The sequence below is a fragment of the Glycine soja genome, chromosome 8 (assembly GCF_004193775.1).
Source record: "Glycine soja cultivar W05 chromosome 8, ASM419377v2, whole genome shotgun sequence".
NCBI lineage: Eukaryota > Viridiplantae > Streptophyta > Magnoliopsida > Fabales > Fabaceae > Glycine > Glycine soja.
Window position 1 is genome coordinate 3,482,262 of NC_041009.1, and position 20,206 is coordinate 3,502,467.

Here is a 20,206-nt window from a genome sequence, read left to right on the forward strand (position 1 = left end):
AAATGTTTTTAGTTAATCCTTGTAAAGTTAAGATTCATTATTGTTTGTCTTTCAATTTTTTTTTTATAATTTAAGTTTTAAAAAATTTAACTGTTTGAAATAGCCTCTATCATCATTTAACAATAATATAATATGTATTTATATATATATATATATATATATATATATATATATATATATAATATGTGAGTGATGGCATATGACATTATATGTTAATGTATGTCATATCATCAATAAATGGTGATAAAAAAAATATTGAAAGATGTTCACTCTAAAAAAATGCATGGACATGTTGATTGACATCTAGGAAAATAAAAAATAGATGGTGTTTATGTTGTTGAGATTTTTATATATAATTATTTAAAATTATTTTATTCATCTACTTTTTCATATATATAAATTCTGTACTTAATTTTTTTTTGACAGAATTATTTTGTACTTAATATAATTACATATGTTATATATATACATACATATATATATATATATATATATATAACTGTTTTTTAGGAACGAATGTTTTTTTTTTCCTAATTCCCTTTGCTGAGCTTTTTTGATTATGCTCTTGACTAGTATCGTTGTCAATGTTATTGTGTTACTACTTACTACTATATAACCTAAGCAATTTACCAATAGTTTATAATTATTGTAATCATTTTCATTCTGGCTACCACTACCACCTTACCCACCTCATTCTTATTATATTCCTTGATGTTGCTCTTATTACCTCCACAAGTACATTATCATAACTATTTTCAATTTTTATATCATATATCTACACAATAAAATTAAGAATGATTTTAGGATTGCAATTCTATGTCCACGTCTTTATATAACCCAAACATAAATCTTATAATTAATCTGAAATAAATTATTTTTTTAAGATTAGTAATTTCATCATTCTACACTACAATTATTATTTCATTATCCAAGCAGCTACTAATATGATGTTTGACAGGAAAAAATAATTTTATTTTTTTTTATCAAACTTTCTAGTATGGTTCGAAAACAGTGAAAGGGATGAGAAAGGATGTTTTTAAATTATTTTTGTTGAGTTAAAAAATGAAGAAAAAGAGGAAGAAAAAACAATTTTTTTAGAGAGGTGTCAGAAAAAGTAAAGAGTTGTGATTCTCTTCTCACTTTTTTCATTTAAAAATGTATTTTTCTATAAAAAAAATACACTCAAAGATAAAAAGCTTTTAAATTTCCTTAAGAAACAAATAAATTTAAAAAACAAGAAAATTATTTTCGAAAACAATAACAAACAAGACCTTAAAACCTCTCATCTTTTTTTTTATCAATAAATGTTAAACAAATACCAAAGAAATTAATTTGATCTCTCTCCTCCCTTCTCCCTTTTAAGTTCTCAATTTTCAATCACCAAATAAATTAATTCTCAACTACTAAATAAACTTTATATGTCTTGCTACTTTGTTATTTTTGTTTTTTTTTTATTCCTCTCTCTTAGAATGTGGCTTTTGAGGTGATATTTGTAACTCCCTTATATATTATATTTTAACCTTATCACTAGTTAATGTGAAATAGTTAACATACCTGCCTTATTGAGATCTAAACATTTTGTATATAAATTTTGTTTGATTGAACAAATGTGGGTGGTGAAATAGCAAATGACCTAATAGATTAAATAACATTATCTAAGATAAATTATAATATTATCTTAATGAATAAATTTGAATTTAATTATATATATATATATATATATATATATATATGATCTATTTTGATCTCATCGTGGGATCTCTGACCCGTTTCTCCTTTTGTTTGAACCAAACACTTGTTATATTTATCAATAATGGATGAGTTTAGCATTCAACTTGACCGTTACTAATATACGCAAATGAAGAATTGCAACCACACAAATGATCATCATCATCGAATATAGGGATATAATTTTCTTCAATCATATAATGGAATAACATGATTCAGTACACAAATTTAAATGACCTGATCCGGAGGGTCCACAACAATCTTTATCAATTGGTTTCCATTGTTTTTCATAGGCCATGAATCCATGATTGATATTCTTGATTATGTTCCCATTCGATCACGAATATTTCTTTTTCCTTTCCATTATGGTTTTTTTTATCCCTTTCAATCAACTTATGCTAAAACTGTTTTATTAAACATGAAAAAATTGACATCGTAAAATATATAATTATATATTTTTATTTTTATATAATATTAAAAATAAAGTTGAATTTTTTTAGAAAAATAGTATCTATTATTAGGGAATATTTTCCAAGATACGAACACAGTGGATGAAGGTATATGAATGCAACGGGCCGCCTTTAGTCCAAACTTTTTGTTTGATGAGAAATAGCAGTCTAATCAAAACTATAAATAGAATCCAATTGACTCTTAACTATGCATGATCTTAGCACGTAACGAGATTACGTGCAAACAACAAGTTAATTTTGGCATTTTTTTCCCAAAAAAAAAAACAAGTTAATTTTGGGAAAAGATAATAACAATAATAATAATTCATCTACTTCTACGTCACCTACGTAGGATTTTAAACTCAAACTGCGCTGAAGATATTTAGATTACTCTTAGTCTCTAATCCATCATATACGAGAATAGAACTCGATGTAGTATTAATGCCTCACATAACGCACGTAATTGCTTTATTCAATAAAGTATTATTTCAGAAAGATGCACCAATACGATTTTTTTTTTTGGCACATGCACCTGTACGAATTAACCAACTGTTTATTAGTGCTGTGGTTGGATTCAGACCTATTTAAAAAATTTAATAAAAACATTTTCTTCTCTCAAAATAATTCATTATAACAATTGCTACAATATTTGATTAATATTTCACCTTAATATTGCTGTGATATTTATTTTTAAAAATTTGCATTTACTGTCTATATTGCTCAATTTATCTTTGCCCCACTAAAATTTACCCCCTAATATTGATGTACTCTTTAATTTTATCATTCTATTGTATTGTTTTAATATAAATTATGTATTGCCCTACGTGTGATATTTTTATTTATTTAAGGAAAGTATTTATCCTTTTTCTTTATATATATATATATATATATATATATATAATTTCATTTAATTAGCTTTTTTAATGATAAGATAAAGATGCTGTCTGCTCCTTTCTCTTTCATATATAGTTTTTTTATGGTTCAGCTTTAGTTTGGGGGCGGCTCATTCTGGGGTTGCGGTTTTGTATATATGTTTTCAGCACCAGTGGTGCTATTAACGAAAGATTATTGCTGATAAAAAAATGGACAGTGCTTATGTTAGGTGTATGCATGCGTATAAGCCGTAAAGATACACCAGCATGGATTTTTGGCTCTTTTTGCTTAGGGCTTTTTATTTGTTAATATCATGGCAACTACGAGGAAACACCTACGTAATTAGTGTAGCAGACAAATTAAATTGCTCAAGGGCAGTGTGTCACTTCAATTAAACCATATAAATACATGTACAATTTTTATTACAATTCTATGTATAATTAAGCATGACTCGGATGGGAAGGACAGGAAATTATTTCGAGCTTGCTAAATTATTGGGTTTTAGTTATAAAGCCAAATCAAGGTTTTGTCTTTTGTAGGTGCAGATTAATTGAATAAATGTGTCATCAGCTTGAAAACTAATTATTTTTGCTCTTGTTTTTCTGTGAATAAGTCGTTTTTTTCCCTGGAATAAGCTTTATTTACTTTCAACCCATATTTAAATTTAAAAAATTAAACTTTTGTTCTCGATAATATAACAATAAGTTATCAGTCAGTTTGACCAATTTTAATTCTCATGATTTCTAAGTTTCTCATAAAAAATAAGTTGTCAAACTTTTTGGTAATTTGTGAAAAAAAAAATACACACTGAAATATAAAAAATAAAATTGTGACGTGGATAACCTTTATCTATGAATTTAAAATTTGGCAAATAACGTTACGAGTTTCGGCCATCAAGTGAAACAAATAGATTTGTGTAAACTGCAAACGAAGTCAAAATCTAAAGTGAATTTACTGTTAATTTTCATTAATTGAATTCACTCGTGCATGTTTTAGAGTTTAGCAACTACGTTTTTTTAACAAAATAAATCAATAACTCTTAAATTTAGACGACAGATAAATGAAAATGGATTGAGAGCCCTGCATATATAAATTGGAAAATGTGAATGAACAAAAATGAGATGTGAATGTCTGTAGAAGTTTCAACCACACCAACCCAAGCATCTCTCTCCCACATGATTGAATGTTTGATGAACATACAATATTGTTTTGAAAAATAAGTTGTGAAACTTCTTGGCTAATGTGTGAAAAATATAAAATAGTCACGTGAGTAATCTTGAGCTATGAATATAAAATTGTGCAGATAACATTACGGTTTTGAATCTTGTGTCAGCTGCTTGATGTAATTATGATGTCTTGGTTCACCCAGGCCACCCGCAAACTAAATAAATCGAAATCTAATTACAAGAATCAACTGTTAATTTTCATTAATTGAATTCAGTCATAAATGTTTTAGAGTTAAGCAATAGCTGATAAATGAAAATGGATTGAGAATAGTAAACAAATCAGAAAATGTGAGAATATAAACAAGAATGAGATATGAATAATGTCTCTAAAAAGATTGAACCACATGAGGCGAAGCATCTCTCTCCCCCACGATTAAAATGTTTGAAGAACATAGAAATATATATAAGGTGGAGAGGGATAGGAGCAGAAAGGTTGAGAAATATTGTTTGGAGTTGAGGTTGGAGACAGAAGCAGCCCGTGAATGAAAAGACTAGAAGCTAAGCAGGTACCAAGTGAGAGTGGGACAAATAATTGGCCACACATCACACAAAAGGTTCACGAGAAGAGCTCATGCAGTATATAATATGGAGATTAATTATTAATTAATTTATGGTCCCAAGATACGAACCAATCAATATATATATATATATATATTCTGTTGCCTCTGGTTGGTTCACGGACGTTCAGCATTCTTTATCAATATCGCCTATCACCCTATTACTTTATGTTTCTCATTTTAATCATTATACTTTGGTCACTTTAGTTATTAGTATTTAATAAGTTTTTTTTTATACATATTAGTAAATATAGCATATGCATCCACTGGAAAAAGAAATTAGGCAATTCATGCTACTTTGTGCAAGAGAAATTGTATTTGATTTTCACAATATATATCTTTAGGAGAGACAATGATTGTATGTCTAATTTTGAATTGAGAATTAGTTTTATAGCCATGAAAACTCTGAGGAAACTAATCAATGTTAATATTTTTAACTAAGGAAACGGAGCACTGATAAATAATAATTGCCGGTGCAATATCTTTGTTTTCTCTTTATTTATTTATTAAATATTAGTTGTCTAATTTTGTTTCAAAAGAAAAATGAGTTTTGTATTATTTGCGGCACAAGTTTCTCATCTATATAAGGTTTGCATCCCTAATTGAAACACACAACAGAATTGCAAGCAACAAATTATGGATGATGTCGAGAATATTTTATTCATATCACTCAAATATTTCAAGTTGAAACTACAATAAAATCATGACATTGAGTTGTTTACTAATAACTTATTGATTCGTTAAATTTTATTTTATTAGCTAAAAGTCTGGTTTGGGTAAAAAAAGAATTTTCTTAGTTTAAAGCATTTTTTTTTTGAAATGCAACTTTAAATATTGTTCCAAATTTTTAGTTTGTAAATAAAATATTTTTTATCCTTTGTAATTTTTTTCCTTTTAGTAGAATCGAATCCATATAGTCACATACTTAAAATACAAAATTATCTATTAATTATATTTAGTCTTTTACATTTGAAGATTCTAATGTTTCTTCCATCACTCTCTCATGCACACTAGTAGAACTGATTAATCAATTTGATTTATTTTCACAATCAAAATATCAAAACGAATATTGACGGTGTCAAAATTATTAGTTTGACCCATAAGTTTATTAAAAATTTCAAGTTTATGGAGAATCCAACACGTATCGTGTTTCATATATTTCTTTGTTATGATACTCACTGAAAATTTAATAATGAATTAATTGATATAATTAAAAAAAATACTACAGTATTTTTAATACACAAATGAACAAATCAATTACTGTTTTCACTTTTATTTCTATAAACATATAATCAAGTTATATAATAAAAGTAATTCTATGACAGAAAAATAAATATATAATAAATTTTATAACAGAAAAATAATTTTAATGAAAAATAACTTACTTTAATATTTATTTATTATAAGTTTATAGAAATTAAAATTAAAATATTAATTGATTTGCTCATTTATATATCAACGATACTGTTGTATTCTTGTTAATTATATTAAAATTATTATTATCTCAGTTCGCGTAAGTAGGTTTGTTGGTTTCAAGGCCCAAAGGCTTTTGATTCTATATTCCCCAACCCAACCCATTACAACAGCTTCAGGCCCATTAATAAGCTTATGGTATGATTTGGACATATAGATATAGATTGCTTTGTGCTACCAGCCAATTGCAGGAACACCCAGCAGAGCAGCGTAATTCCAGTTTTACCCTTAACCCATCCGTTATCTCCTTCCCACGACACGGTGCTACTCCTTGCTTTTACTGCGTTCCACTGTTCTTCATCTTTCTTCTGGTCAATGGTTGCTCTACAATTATTCTATTTCTCCCATTCATTATTATCCACCCATTATTCTCACTAGGTGCAAGTATTCCTCTTAGCGCCAATTTCAGCAAATTTCAATACTTTTCACGAATTCATCATTTTATTTTTTATTTTTTTCAATCTACAGAGTCCGAATCTCTTTTGTTTGGGTTTTAAATATTCAAGTTTTTTTCAAAGGATATTTCGTTACTGGGTATCCATTATCCAATTTCCATTTTCTCAAAAAAACCATGTCTTTGTTCCTTAAAGCTTTGCCTTTGATGGCCTTCCGCACGAGGCCATGTTTGGTGTTTCTGTGCAGAGTTTCCAACACCATTCCACTGTCACTTTCCAGAACCAGTACCAGAACCAGAACCAGAACCGTGTTTTCTGATTCTGCTTCTGCATCTGAAACACTCACTTCCAATGCTAAACCACCTTTGGCCCTCAGTGAACCCCTTGAGTGGGTCAACAGGACTGCATTTTGTGGTAAATTGTCTTCAAATGATGTGGGAAAAAGTGTCCAGCTTTGTGGTTGGGTTGCCCTTCACAGGGTCCATGGTGGCCTCACATTTCTTAATCTCAGAGACCACACTGGCATTATTCAGGTACTTGCCTGTTGCAAATGCTTGGTTTTCTTAATCCAGTTCCCCTATGGTATTTTATTGGCACTTAGATATTTAATTAGCCTCGTTCATTTCATAAAAGTTTTTGTATTGCCAATGCTGCTTTCTTAGTTTTCTGTTATGCATTTACTACTTCACTGTTACTGTTGTTTGTAATTGTACTTAGTATGTGTTCTAATTAAACTTGTATTTCAGGTTACAACCCTTCCAGATGAATTTCCAGATGCCCATTCTGCTATCAATGACCTGAGACTTGAGTACGTGGTTGCCATTGAAGGTGTTGTCAGGTCTAGGCCAAATGAGTCAATCAACAAGAAGATGCAAACTGGCTTCATCGAGGTATATATCATTAGTACGGGTGAATTTCATTTTGCTATTGAATACACAACATTTTGGTTGCCTGAAGGTTTTATTTTCTCCAATACTTCCCCATGTTCCTTGCTCGATATTCTGTGAAGAAATGTGCTTTGTACTAAAGCGATTGGTGTCTGGATTCTGAAGATCTGTTGACTGTTTTATTTATTGATATCAACCAATTTTTTTGTGTATATATGTGTGGCAGGTTGCTGCAAATAGAGTTCAAGTGCTAAATTCTGTAAATTCAAAGTTGCCATTCTTGGTCACTACAGCAGATGATGCAAAAGACTCTCTTAAAGAGGAAATCCGTTTGAGGTACTAGCCATCAAGTTACATGATACTCGTAATTGCTTATTTGTAATTATTTATGTTGGTTGGTTTCTTTTAGAAGTCTGTCATTTTGAGGTCAAAATCTTATTATTTCACTTGTGAATCTGATGGGAAAATAGCTTCTGTTCTTTAACTTCACATGGTTGGGGCATTTACTTTTATCTGGTCTTAGGTTTTCATGGTTTTTTCCTATTAATTTTGTGGTCTATTTTTTAATGTTAGAAAGTCATTTATTTAGTAATCACATGTTTAATTTATCTTTTGCTTTTGTAGAAACGAGAGAATTTTGTTTTGTGGTTTACCTATCAAAGTTTCTTTCATAATACCCATTCTTAATTGTCTCATGTATGTTTAAAGAGATCTATTGCTTATAATTGGTTTTTTGCAGGTATCGATGTCTTGATCTGAGGCGGCAACAAATGAATTTCATCATATTGCTGCGGCATAAGGTGGTTAAACTCATTCGAAGATATCTAGAAGACATTCATGGTTTTGTGGAGGTACTATTCTGTGAGTTCATCACTTAAGTTATTTTCTCTGTTCATTGAGCAATTGTGTTGCTTTCCCTCCACTGTTATTACTCACTCTGGGTTAGTGTTTGATATCCTGTGTTGATCTTACCTTTTTTTGGTCCCAAGATAGATTGAAACTCCCATATTGTCAAGATCCACACCAGAAGGTGCCCGGGATTATTTAGTTCCATCAAGAATCCAGGTATTTAGATCTTTTCACCTCTTGCATGAGATTATTATTTTGCAGTATTTGTTGCTCAAGATTATGATCATGAAATTTATCCAATATATTTCAAATCATGATTATATACAATATTTTAAATGAGTTGGGTTGTTGTGAGTAATAAGGGTGTCCAGTTAGGACAGTCTGGCATTAGATTTATCTAAAAAAGTTGGTTAGTGTTTTATTTTTCTTGGTTTAAAATGGATTCCAATTACAATAGAGTAAAGAAGTCAGAGTAACATACCTTAAAGATATTGGTCCTGTCAGTACAGTGGGGAAATTATGTTTTAGCTTTTGTTGGACCAAATCCCCCCAACTTTTATTCTAGTCCCAACCAGTTCATCTCTTCTGTCATCCTCACATGTTATGGTAGAAGCAATGCTGGTGGCAAACACTTGACAGTGACTCCATGAGTGCAAATTTCCTTCCTGTTTCCAAGAGATGATGCATCATAGGAATTTGAAGATGTGCTCCTGCTGGTTTTGCTCTGTTGTTTGCAGTCTGAAATCTGAATGCCAAACAGGCAAACACTCACTTCAAAGAATACCTTCCCCTTTATAATTTCTGATACGCATTTTTCATACAGTTTTATTAAATAAAATTCTCTCTCTTTCTGTGTGTGTATAATCTCTTAAAATTTATATTAACAGACCCGTACATTATTTTCTCTCTCAAAAATGTCGTTTCTTTCTCATACCTTTAACTATACTCTTATACTTGCAACTAAGTCTCTTATGTTATGGTAGTGCAAAACATGATTGCAAACACAGTACAGTTCTCGTAAGTAAGAATCATAGCTGCATTGACTATTTGTCTGTGTTATGCCACTGAAAGATTTTTATTTTATTGGAGTAACATTTTTTATGAGCAGAGCATTGCTAAGAGTAAGCTGAGAATCAATGGAAGCTTTTTTTTTATCTATTTTTTGTGAGCTACTTAGTTGATATTGTTTTGTTGATTCACTATCACATGAATTATGAAGCCAGGAACATTCTATGCCTTGCCACAAAGTCCTCAGCTATTTAAGCAAATGCTAATGGTAGCTGGTTTTGACAAATATTATCAGATTGCAAGGTAATATTTTCGTCTTATGTTTGAGTCTTTATTTGTAGCTTGGCTTCTTTTATGAGAATATGTTATTGTCCCCTATGTAGTGCTTTTTCCTTTTTCTCTTTTAAGTTTTTTCCCTATATTAATATGCATTTTGTTTAAGTGACTTTCATAAACTAAGAATATAGAATGCTTGTTTTTGTAAGCTATACTAAACTTAAAATTGAAACAATTATGATGCAAGTGACTTTTCTTTTTGGATAAAATGCAATTTACTTTTTGCCAGATGTTTCCGTGATGAAGATTTAAGAGCCGATAGACAACCTGAGTTCACCCAACTAGATATGGAAATGGCCTTTACTCCTTACGAGGATATGTTAACGCTTAATGAAGAATTGATTAGAAAGGTTAGTCTATACTATCTGTAATCAGACCTCTCTAACAGCTTATAAAATGCATATTATTCATTATTTTGAAACTTGGAAGTAATAAAAGCATATCATGACTTGAGGTGGAAATTCGGAACAAAGGAATAAGGTATAAATAGAAGGGAATTTCCTTTAATGATTTTAATTGTCAAATGTCATCATTGAAAATTTAGAAGCATGTATAAATATCAACTGAGAATGCAGGACAACTAAAGACAAAATTTAGAGGCAAACACCTTGTTCTTAGATCTTAAAATCTCATTAAATAGCTTTATGAGCCAAATGGTACCTTTTTCTTCTATATATTTCCAAATTTCAAGTGGAATATTATCAAAACCAACTACTTTATCATTATACATCCTCTTAGGAAGAACTTTTTTTATTTCTCTGAGTTAAATTCTGTGATAGTAAGCCAAAAACTTTTTTGATATAGATCTTTTATGTACCCAATGCAATTGGTGAGTGATTGAGGATGATTTCATCATAATAGCCTTTTTTCTTGGTGTACCCAATGCAATTGGAAGTCCTTTACATTCAAAATTTGATTACATTAACAGTTTATCGTTTTTTTCTGAGTTCTTTTTGGTAATTATGGTCAGTATATGATGATCGATTTTTAAATTGTATAACTGATTTTCTGAATTTTTGTTACCAGAAGTAGTAAAGTTGCAGGAAAAATGGCACTGGTGTCATTTGCCAAATTATGGTTTTCTTTTATTTCTCTCTTCAAAGAAACAAGAATAAAGAAATTACCATTTTCTTTCTCCACTTTTTCTTCCAAACCAAACAACATCACAAATTTCATTATTTTCTCTTTACTTTCGCTTCTCTTAATTTTCTTTCATTTGCCAATTAATGTGTTAGTGTAAGTAAGGAGCATTTTGTTGCAGGTTTTCCTTGAAATTAAAGGTGTGGAGTTACCAAACCCTTTTCCCAGGCTTACATATGCTGAAGCAATGAGTAGATATGGTTCAGACCGGCCAGATACCAGATTTGATCTTGATTTAAAAGATGTAATAATCTTTCTTTCTCCTCCTCCATAGCACTTTTGTAGTTTCTTGTGTATGGTAGTTGTTTTTTATGATCCTGTCTTTTGTGTTTGTATTCTCTTTAATTTGATAACTGATATACCTTGCTGCTGTCTTGTATTGCAGTAGCTACTTATATTTGCTTCTTAAGGAATCTTGCTGTAGTATAACTTTTCTGCTGCTGCAGGTATCTGATATTTTCTCAGGGTCTTCCTTCAAGGTATTCTCTGATTCCTTGGAGAATGGGGGAGTTATCAAAGTGTTATGTGTACCTTCTGGTACAAAAAAATACTCAAATTCAGCCCTTAAGAAAGGTGATATTTACAATGAAGCACTCAAATCTGGTGCAAAGGGTTTGCCTTTTCTCAAGGTCTTGGATGATGGTAAAGGATGAATTTGCTATTAATAATATGTATTTTTTAATATTGGGAGATATTTATTATATTCCATTTTCTATTGTGCAAACCTTTGATTTTAGGGAATATTGAAGGAATCTCTATTTTAGTATCAAGTATGGATCCTACAACTAGAGGGAATTTGTTAAGGCGATGCTCTGCAGGACCAAGCGATCTGATTTTATTTGCAGTGGGTCATCACGCGTCTGTAAATAAAACTTTAGACCGTCTTAGAGTTTATGTAGTCCATGACCTAGGTTTGGTTGACCATGTAAGTTAGTGATTGGTTTTATGCAGTGGATCACCATGCTCTCTTTCTCAACTATTTCTTTTTCTAATATTATTTGGTTATTTTGTTCGAGTTTTAGGGCAGGCATTCAGTTTTGTGGATCACTGATTTTCCGATGTTTGAGTGGAATGATCCAGAGCAAAGGCTAGAGGTCTGTTCTGCTTTTAAACCCAACAGTGTATTTCTCAATATAATAAATGTCTTGTTTTGAAATTGTATGACTGTTCTTTGTCGTTACAGTTTTTGCTGTTTTTTCTCTTTTTTCTTTAAACTTTTGTCATTGTGTGAATTGGCAATTTTCCTTTCATCAAGCCCTGAATTTTACTCAGTTCCTTTGTTTGGGAGGTTTTGAAACATTAGTTAATGCACTTAGGAAATAGTACGTTCATGTATCACATGACAAAATTCAATTAGTACTCATGGGTATTAGTGTTTAGGAAGTTGTACTAAATTAATATTAGCTTAGGAATTAGGAAATAATCTCCAGACAAAAGTTGTACTCATGGGTATTAGTGTTTAGGAAGTTGTACTCATGGCCTGTGCTTAGGGCTTGATTTTTTGATCTTGAAGGAAAAAAATGTCCTAGTAATGTGGTTGGGTGTAATAAATCATTTCCTGGTTATCTCTGTTACTATTCTTGCCATTATTCTGAATTATGGTCTAATTCAGGCTCTTCATCATCCTTTCACTGCACCAAATCCTAAAGACATGAATGACCTTGCATCTGCTCGTGCGTTGGCTTATGACATGGTTTACAATGGAGTGGAGGTAAGAATCATTTCTGATTACTTTCCCTTTGTAAGCTGTGAGGCTGGTGATTTGATCACTGATATCTGTATCAATAACAGTATTAATTTGTCCCTGTTTTTTGTCAGATTGGTGGGGGAAGTCTAAGAATTTATAAACGTGATATACAACAAAAGGTTTTGGAGGTTGTTGGCATCTCAAAGGAGCAGGTTAGTGGACCATTAATCGGAAATAATGACTACGTCACCATTCCTGTGCTTATTTGTCTTTTCATTTATTTTGCATCTTTCTATATTTATAAAATGCTTCAATGTTGCCAGACAAATTTAAACTAGACTTATGTATGGTTATTGTTTTCCTGTGTCCCATTACTTTTTTCTGGATTCTTAACTGAGATCTGACTAGTCTTATTATTTTAGTTACCATCCTGATAATTAAAAGGGGTACAGATCTTAATGGAAATAAAACTTAAGAGATCTAAAACTGAATGGCTAAAGGGTAGGAAAAACACGAGCCTATTAAAATTTTACAAAATGCTTTCCAAAATGGTACAGATCTTAACAGAAAGAAAAACTGAATAGAATTATTTTGTTTTGAGATGTGTTGATTTAGTTTGAAAGCTTATGTATGGACTTGCACTGATGCAATGAATTTCCTTGTATATGACTCCATATTTTATTTTGTGATAAGTATCTTTATGCAAAATGCAGTTTTGACTTCTGTTAAATTGATGATCTGTGACACATTTGATATTTATCAGTTCTTCTATTCTTGAAATAGGGGCTGAACGTGTATATATGTAGTATCATAGAAGACATTTTACTATTTTAGCACTTTCAACATGAATTATGCATTGTAATTTCTTTCAGGCTGAAGCAAAGTTTGGTTATCTTCTTGAAGCACTTGACATGGGGGCTCCACCACATGGTATGCAGATTTGTACACGTTCTAAAATAGTTTATAGCTCAAGTCCTCTCTTTTCCTTTGAGAAACTGAACTATCTGGCTAGAGTAGTATCATTGGTCTGTGACTGTGTCCATTGTCCAACTATCCATCTATGAAAAGGCAATTTTAGTAATGATTAACAATATGCATGGGTGGTTCATGAAATGCAACTGTGCCAGGGCCTGGTTTAAATTTGGTAGAGTTGATCTTAAAAGAATTTTTTAATAAAAAAATTGGTTCTTGTTTGGGAATGATTTTAAAAGCGAGTTTAGAAGAATCACTTGTTAGGATGGCAAAATAGAATCACTTATTCGCTTTTGAAATATAAATATAGATTTTTTTATAAAAAAAAATACTATACATCTCTCATGTAGAATAAATTATTCTCAACAAAAATCAATTTTTCACTTCTCTGGCCACAATTTATTTTGTAAACCCAAAATTTTAACCAATTAGCCATGTTAATACACTTACCATTTTCATGGCCCAAAAAATGATTTCCATGGTATAGCAAACATGTTATGTGTTGATTTTCAGTAAAGGATGGACAGAGTTGCTAGCAATTTTAGAAACAGTGTCTTCAGCTTTACTTCTGTTGTCTTGGTTTAGGTGTGCCTTAAGATTACAAATTATGTTGGGAAAATGATGGTTGAACAATCTTAAGAAACTGGGAAGGATTTGGACAAAAAGGGGTTCAGTTGTTGGCTAATAGAGAAAGTTGTAAGGAGTGTGTCAAGAATGTTTATATGTTCCACTTGCATGATTACAGTTTTACATATTGGAGGGTTATGTGGTTAAAAATTGATCAGTATGATTTTTTAAACGCACTATTCGAATCATTGTTCCAGGGGCACCTATTGCTTCTCAATGAAATCAATAATTGTAGATTTTACTGAAAATTCTTGTATATGAAATGTAGGAGGCATAGCTTATGGGTTGGACAGATTGGTTATGCTGTTGGCGGGGGCTAATTCCATAAGAGATGTTATTGCTTTTCCAAAAACAACGACTGCACATTGTGCCCTCACGAGATCACCATCTGAGGTGGATCCTCAGCAGCTGAAAGATCTGTCAATTACAACTTAGATACATATTCAACACTCCACACCCATTTTTGTATTGCTCAAAGGAATAATTTATGTATATCAAGGAAGAGGAGTTTTAATTAATTCAATGTATATTTTTTAAGGAGGGACGCTGGTTATGATTGTAACAGGAGGTAAACCTACATATGCTAATCACATTTTTGAGCCAAACAAATTTATAGAAATATCTTAATTACAATTGGATGTAGTTACAATTTTCTACTGCTATTGTTTTTCCGAAGTAGTGAACAGAGGATTGTGTTGCTGCATATAATAGCTTGAATTAAGCTCATTACAATGTCACTATACAAATGAGCTACACCTATAAAGTAGTTTTCGAGTGACTAACAGACTTGAACGCCAAACTCCCAGCAAACCTCGTATGCACAGGGCTAATTTTGCAAAAAAATTTAATGAGCAATGTTACAGTCAGAATTATTTATTATAATCTGTATGATATTTGTCAAGATTGGCAGTAATATATTGGCAAAAAAATAATTACCATATTTTTCTCAGTATTTGTCTAAATTTAATGTAAAATATAGGCATTCTATTTTATTTTTTAAAATTTTTGGAATACATTGATTGCATATAAGGTTTTTATTCTGTTATTTGATCATAGATTGTTATATAATTGATTATTTTTCATCTTTGTAATACTATTTTCAAATTTATATTTAAAATAATTTTAGTTCGTTTATTATGTGCAGATTTTATAATGACAGACACAGTATATTAAAATTAAATTCATTTATTTAATATTATGTCCTATGAACTAAATTCAAACTCAAGTTAAATTGGGATCTCATTAATAGATGGTTATGTGCGCCAAGTCTTATTATTTCTCTTCTATATTAATAATAGATGGATATACTGTTAAGGTTAAATTGAAATTTTGATTCTATATTTTTTTGGCAGTTTCTACACGAAAAAAACATTTACAAATTGATCCTTGGCATTTGGTTTCTAACTTTCTATACTTGACATCGTTTTTAATTTCAGTAACTACGTGTAAACAATTTACACTTCATATTTTTATTTCTACATTTTTTTTAAAAAATTGTTTATATTCTAGTCTTTGTACTTACACATTGAATTTCGTTTTGGTCCCTGCTTGAAAAAAAAAACTTTAATAAATGATCAGGACTAATTTGTAAACAAGTTTTCATGTAAGGACCAAATATATAATTTTTTTTCATGTAGAACTTTTCATAATTCTTCCGTATAAAAATATATTTTATAACATTTTTTAAAATGCTATTTTTTTTAAATAATAAAAACAAACAAATATGACGCACATCCTTTGAAACAATAGAGAGAGGCTTACGCATTTTTTACGTGAAATTTAATACTATTTTTTAAAGTAGAAATTTAATAGTATAAATGTTGGTAATCGATGGGGGACCAAATGCATGCTAGACCCCGCCCGGCCCACATTTTGTTATTTGCTGGGCTCGATTTTTCATTTTATCAGTTGCAGCATTTTATTTATTTATTTGTAACACGATTTTCATTCTTGGGTAGGGTGGTCATTCAATCTGTTTATTTACTCATTATCTAATCTATTTATTTACATATAAATTTAACTAACTTATCCAATAATAATAATATTTAATGAATTAATTAGATTTAATTATAATTTAACATTGGTCTTTAAGGAATGACCCTCGAAGTCAATTGTATTTGGATGCAACTTGCAACAATATACATAAATATTAAAATTTATTTTTTAAAAATGTTTTTTTTAAATAAAATATACTATATTTTAAATTGATGAGTTGGATATCTATCTATAAAGAGAGGTTAATTAATGAATGAGTTAGACGATCTTTCATGAAAAGTCATGGTTTGATTGGATTTTTAATATATATATACATATATTTAATAAATCATAAATAGACCAATAATTTAATTTTGATATATTAATTATATTATAATTCTATTCAAATCTGTTGGGTCAAAGAGGGCGCTTCATGGCCCCTCACAAAGACACAAACTGATTTCCATGCCTTCTTACATATATACATTAGTAGTAATTTTCTTCTTGAGCATTTTGTCTAGCTCTGCCATTTTGTCAATGCCCGGGCTTTGGAGCCCAAGAAATGTAGCATTGCTTATAATATGTACTATTTGCTTATTTAAATAGTCATTGGATTGTATTGGTGAGAGGATTGTCATGGATTATGTCTGTCAGTCTCTAAAAAAAATAAAAAGGAAAGAAATAAAATAAAAAATATATTGTTTGAATAAATAGAAGTAAAAACCAAACAAAAAAATTCTTCATTTATTTAGATGAATGGAAAAGTAGATGAAATAAAATAAATAAATTGTATAAAATTTTTTTTTATACTAACTAGAAAAATAAATTTAACTAAAAAATAATAATTTTTTATTAAATTATTTTTTCTTAATATAATTTTTTTATATTATAAAATTTTATTTTATTTTTTAAGAAGTAAAATAAAAACATGCTATACAACACATTTCCCCTCAAATTTCATGAAACTTTTGGGGGGTGATTTCTTTTTTTTTTTTTCTTCTTAAATTAGACCTATTATAAAACTTCATTCCTTCTTACTCTTATCTCAAATAGGATTTCTTTTTTTTTTTCTTCTTAAATTAGACCTATTATAAAACTTCATTCCTTCTTACTCTTATCTCAAATAGTTGTTTCTTATCTCTTCTTTATTTACCCTCAAACAAATAAAGGGTAAAAAAGTCTAAAGCTCCTTCAAATACGAAGGAAGAGTGAATAACTTTAATCCTTATAATTAGAGGTAGACACCAAAACAAGTATGAAACTTTTATGTCAACATATATAAATTAGGTCTACATGGAAAGGCCACAATTTTCAATGTGTCCCTCCTCTCCACATAGAAGTAATTATTAAGCTCTAAAGAATTTGGAACTTTGTTGCGCCACCAGCATGATGGTTTTTCTTTTTGGATCATAATTTGATGAAGTCCAGCAAATTAATACATGAACACCATAAATGATAAAACTGCTATGCAATGTAGTCTGCTTTAGGAATATTGAAGCCTCGATCTGTTCGGCCTATAAAGTTCCCTATTCCCTGGTAAAGTAGAGATTGAATCATTAGGTTCATAAAAGACTACAGGAGCTATGCCAAAATTATAGAAACAGAGAGGGCAGACATCAACAAATGAAGGGCTATGCATAACGCATTATAACAATACGATAACCTAGAAAATAAAAGTCAAATGCAGAGGTTTTGTTAGCAAGTCATAATCGCGCTTTCTTTCTTCAATTCATTTGAACCTTGTGTTGCTACTTTTCTTGATAAATAATTAAAAAGATTGTTGTTTAGTGTAAACTTTGCTTACTTCAGGATAACGGCAATTATTTGATTTGATGGGTTTCATATTATAAATAAACTCATAATAATGTGACATATAAAATTGAATGGTTGATATATATATATATTATTAAGAAATTCTTTTTTCCGCTTTATAAAAGTACATACCGTGTCGGCTAGTGCAAGAACTGTTCATGTACGTAGAAGGTTTGCTCTGATGTTCCTTATGAATTTTAGTTGAGATGAGGTTAATTATTCCTAAACTATCTCAAGCACAGCAATGTATAGAAAGATAAATTGAAACCTTACGCGATGCAGAAGAACATCAGCATAAATCCTAATAAATAGATTAAATGTAAAGTTTTCAATATTCCTTGCAATTGTCTGGAAATTGTTATACCCATATGGTATGAAATCTGATAGGTACCAGAATTTTTTAATTAGATGCCCCATTACATCAGAGTAGAATCCATTCAATAACACGGCTTAAGAATCCTAAATAGAAGATAAAAGGTAACTTCGCATAGATTGTCTTAAATGGTTATTGTAGTCAAAATAATAAAATGTATTTCATATGTTGATTAAGTAGTCATGCTAAATTACTAATCAAGCACTCCTTTTTTGAAATATCACAAAAGGTCATCAAACAGATAAAATTCAAAGTGATTTTAGTCTTTATAAAATTGAAATTTGCTTTTAGTCCACATAAAATTCAACAACTTCTACAAAGTTTAAACACTTTAATTCAACAACTTCTACATGACTCTACCACCAAACAAATTTAAAATCAAGTGTTGCAAGTTCGTTAGTTACCGAAGGGTGTAAGATAGGGAATATGTATTAGAGGTTTTAATACTCGATTTGGATTTGAGTAATTTGTTTTGTGTTTAGAGGAGTCTACGTTATTTTACTTTCACCTTTTCCTATAATTAATCTCTAATAATAATTCGAGATGAGATTTCTAAAATTAAATTGATTATTGAAGCAATGATTCAACATTTAATAATTTAACTATGGTTGCAACCATGGTTTGACAATTAGAGTTTAAACAATACTATAATTGAGATAAAATTAATTAAAGACTAAAATTAAAATTAAAATTTTGTGAGGACTACAATCAAACTTTCAATTCTATGAGAAATAAAATCAAACTTTAAAAAAATTTCAGGGATAAAAAATATTTTTTAAATAATGCATGCAACACTTGTCACGTGTGACCAGTTACATACTTGCATAGATATCATGTTGATTGATATGTGAATGTCAAATTATCTAAAATATTTACGGTATAGTATTAACATGCAATTTTGCTGGTTAAATACTAAAACCAGAGTTAGAAACTTAATTAGATTAAATATAACATATTTAATGATAAAAAATAACATATTTCAGAATTATAGTGACAAAAAAGCTATGGAATAAAAATAAGAGAATAAAATCAAATATTTGGAATTGAAAAAAAGATTTTACCCAATTCTAAAAATTGTTTATGAAAAACGATTTAAAGAAATTGTACAAATAAAGCTTGTGGCCAAGGTTACTCCTAAATTCGTTGACGGAAAAAGATTTTACCCAATTCTAAAAATTGTTTATGAAAAACGATTTAAAGAAATTGTACAAATAAAGCTTGTGGCCAAGGTTACTCCTAAATTCGTTGACGGGCAAGTCTGCTACAATGATGGTTCACAACTTTTCATTATGCCTTTGCATGCCTTGGTGGTTGGAGTAGTCTTTGTCCTAATGAAAGAGATTATGACAAGGACTATATTATCATTTTTATTATTATGATTTATGAACTAATGATCAATTAATGAACGACGCAAAACAGAAATTATCCATATATAAGGATAAGAAAGTATGGATATAAAGAAATTGAGGCAAGTGGCTTGACACGTGTGCAACGCATATTTGATATATATATACTTTTTTTGAACAAAAGGTAGATAAGAAGGAGCACTTGGGGGTCCACGTGGTGTCACAGAAGTGTACATAAAAATGTAGACGACTCACCAACAACCATATCTCTTGTAACATTTGCCTGTTGGGGTAAGGGGGAGAGAGAGCACTGTGTGACGGTCACCTAATTAATTACTAGTTCTGGTTTAGATTAATACACTATCGCAATCACAATCAAACCCCAAAGCTTCACGAGTAATTTCGTGTGTTACCAAAGGATGCTACATCTTCTGCAGATAATTAATGACTGCACGATCTCGCCATCACCCTAGCTTTCTAGATCTATGGATAGG

The 20,206-nt window shown here is 30.1% G+C and overlaps 1 protein-coding gene across 2 annotated transcripts; it reads left to right on the forward strand.

Moving 5' to 3' along the window:
- Nucleotides 1–6,578: 6,578 nt before the first annotated feature.
- On the forward strand, nucleotides 6,579–14,861 carry LOC114421205 (aspartate--tRNA ligase, chloroplastic/mitochondrial-like). 2 transcript variants are annotated; one of them, XM_028387038.1, is made up of 15 exons: nucleotides 6,580–7,234; nucleotides 7,448–7,591; nucleotides 7,815–7,924; nucleotides 8,328–8,439; nucleotides 8,582–8,653; nucleotides 9,657–9,748; nucleotides 10,011–10,131; nucleotides 11,043–11,165; nucleotides 11,368–11,563; nucleotides 11,659–11,846; nucleotides 11,944–12,015; nucleotides 12,534–12,632; nucleotides 12,740–12,820; nucleotides 13,481–13,538; nucleotides 14,476–14,861. In XM_028387038.1, the coding sequence occupies exons 1-15, from the start codon at nucleotides 6,878–6,880 to the stop codon at nucleotides 14,640–14,642; spliced, it is 1,992 nt and encodes a 663-aa protein (XP_028242839.1). In that variant the 5' UTR covers nucleotides 6,580–6,877; the 3' UTR covers nucleotides 14,643–14,861. The 2 variants fall into 2 exon arrangements, with proteins under 2 accessions (XP_028242840.1, XP_028242839.1); XM_028387039.1 differs by lacking the exon at nucleotides 8,582–8,653 and having other exon boundaries at nucleotides 6,579–7,234.
- Nucleotides 14,862–20,206: the final 5,345 nt, after the last annotated feature.